Consider the following 254-nt stretch of genomic DNA (forward strand, 5'->3'; position numbering starts at 1 on the left):
GTATTTTTATATAAACTGATTCCCTTGCAGATCGACGTCGTGGCGGACCTGCCCGGAGTGGGTCGCAACCTCCAGGATCACCTCAACGTCTATGGCCTCACATGGACTGTCCGACCCGACGCCGAGGAATCTCCCTCCGTCCTCTCCTCGCTTGATGATTACGTGAAGCGGAGGCAAGGTGAGTGGGTTACCTGTATTTAAAGCGGTACTTGGTGAAGTAACTTCCTGAACTACCGTAGTATTGGTAATGTAGA

The 254-nt window shown here is 51.6% G+C and overlaps 1 protein-coding gene across 1 annotated transcript in view; it reads left to right on the plus strand.

Annotated features, from left to right (window-relative positions):
* LOC119589160 (oxygen-dependent choline dehydrogenase-like) overlaps positions 1-254 on the plus strand; it is a 10,848-nt gene that overhangs the window by 8,075 nt on the left and 2,519 nt on the right. Inside the window, exon 8 of the mRNA XM_037937747.1 lies at positions 31-178. Within this exon, the coding sequence (XP_037793675.1) occupies positions 31-178 (148 nt within the window). The remainder of the gene's footprint in view (positions 1-30; positions 179-254) is intronic.

Source organism: Penaeus monodon, chromosome 25, assembly GCF_015228065.2.
Source record: "Penaeus monodon isolate SGIC_2016 chromosome 25, NSTDA_Pmon_1, whole genome shotgun sequence".
Taxonomy (NCBI): domain Eukaryota; kingdom Metazoa; phylum Arthropoda; class Malacostraca; order Decapoda; family Penaeidae; genus Penaeus; species Penaeus monodon.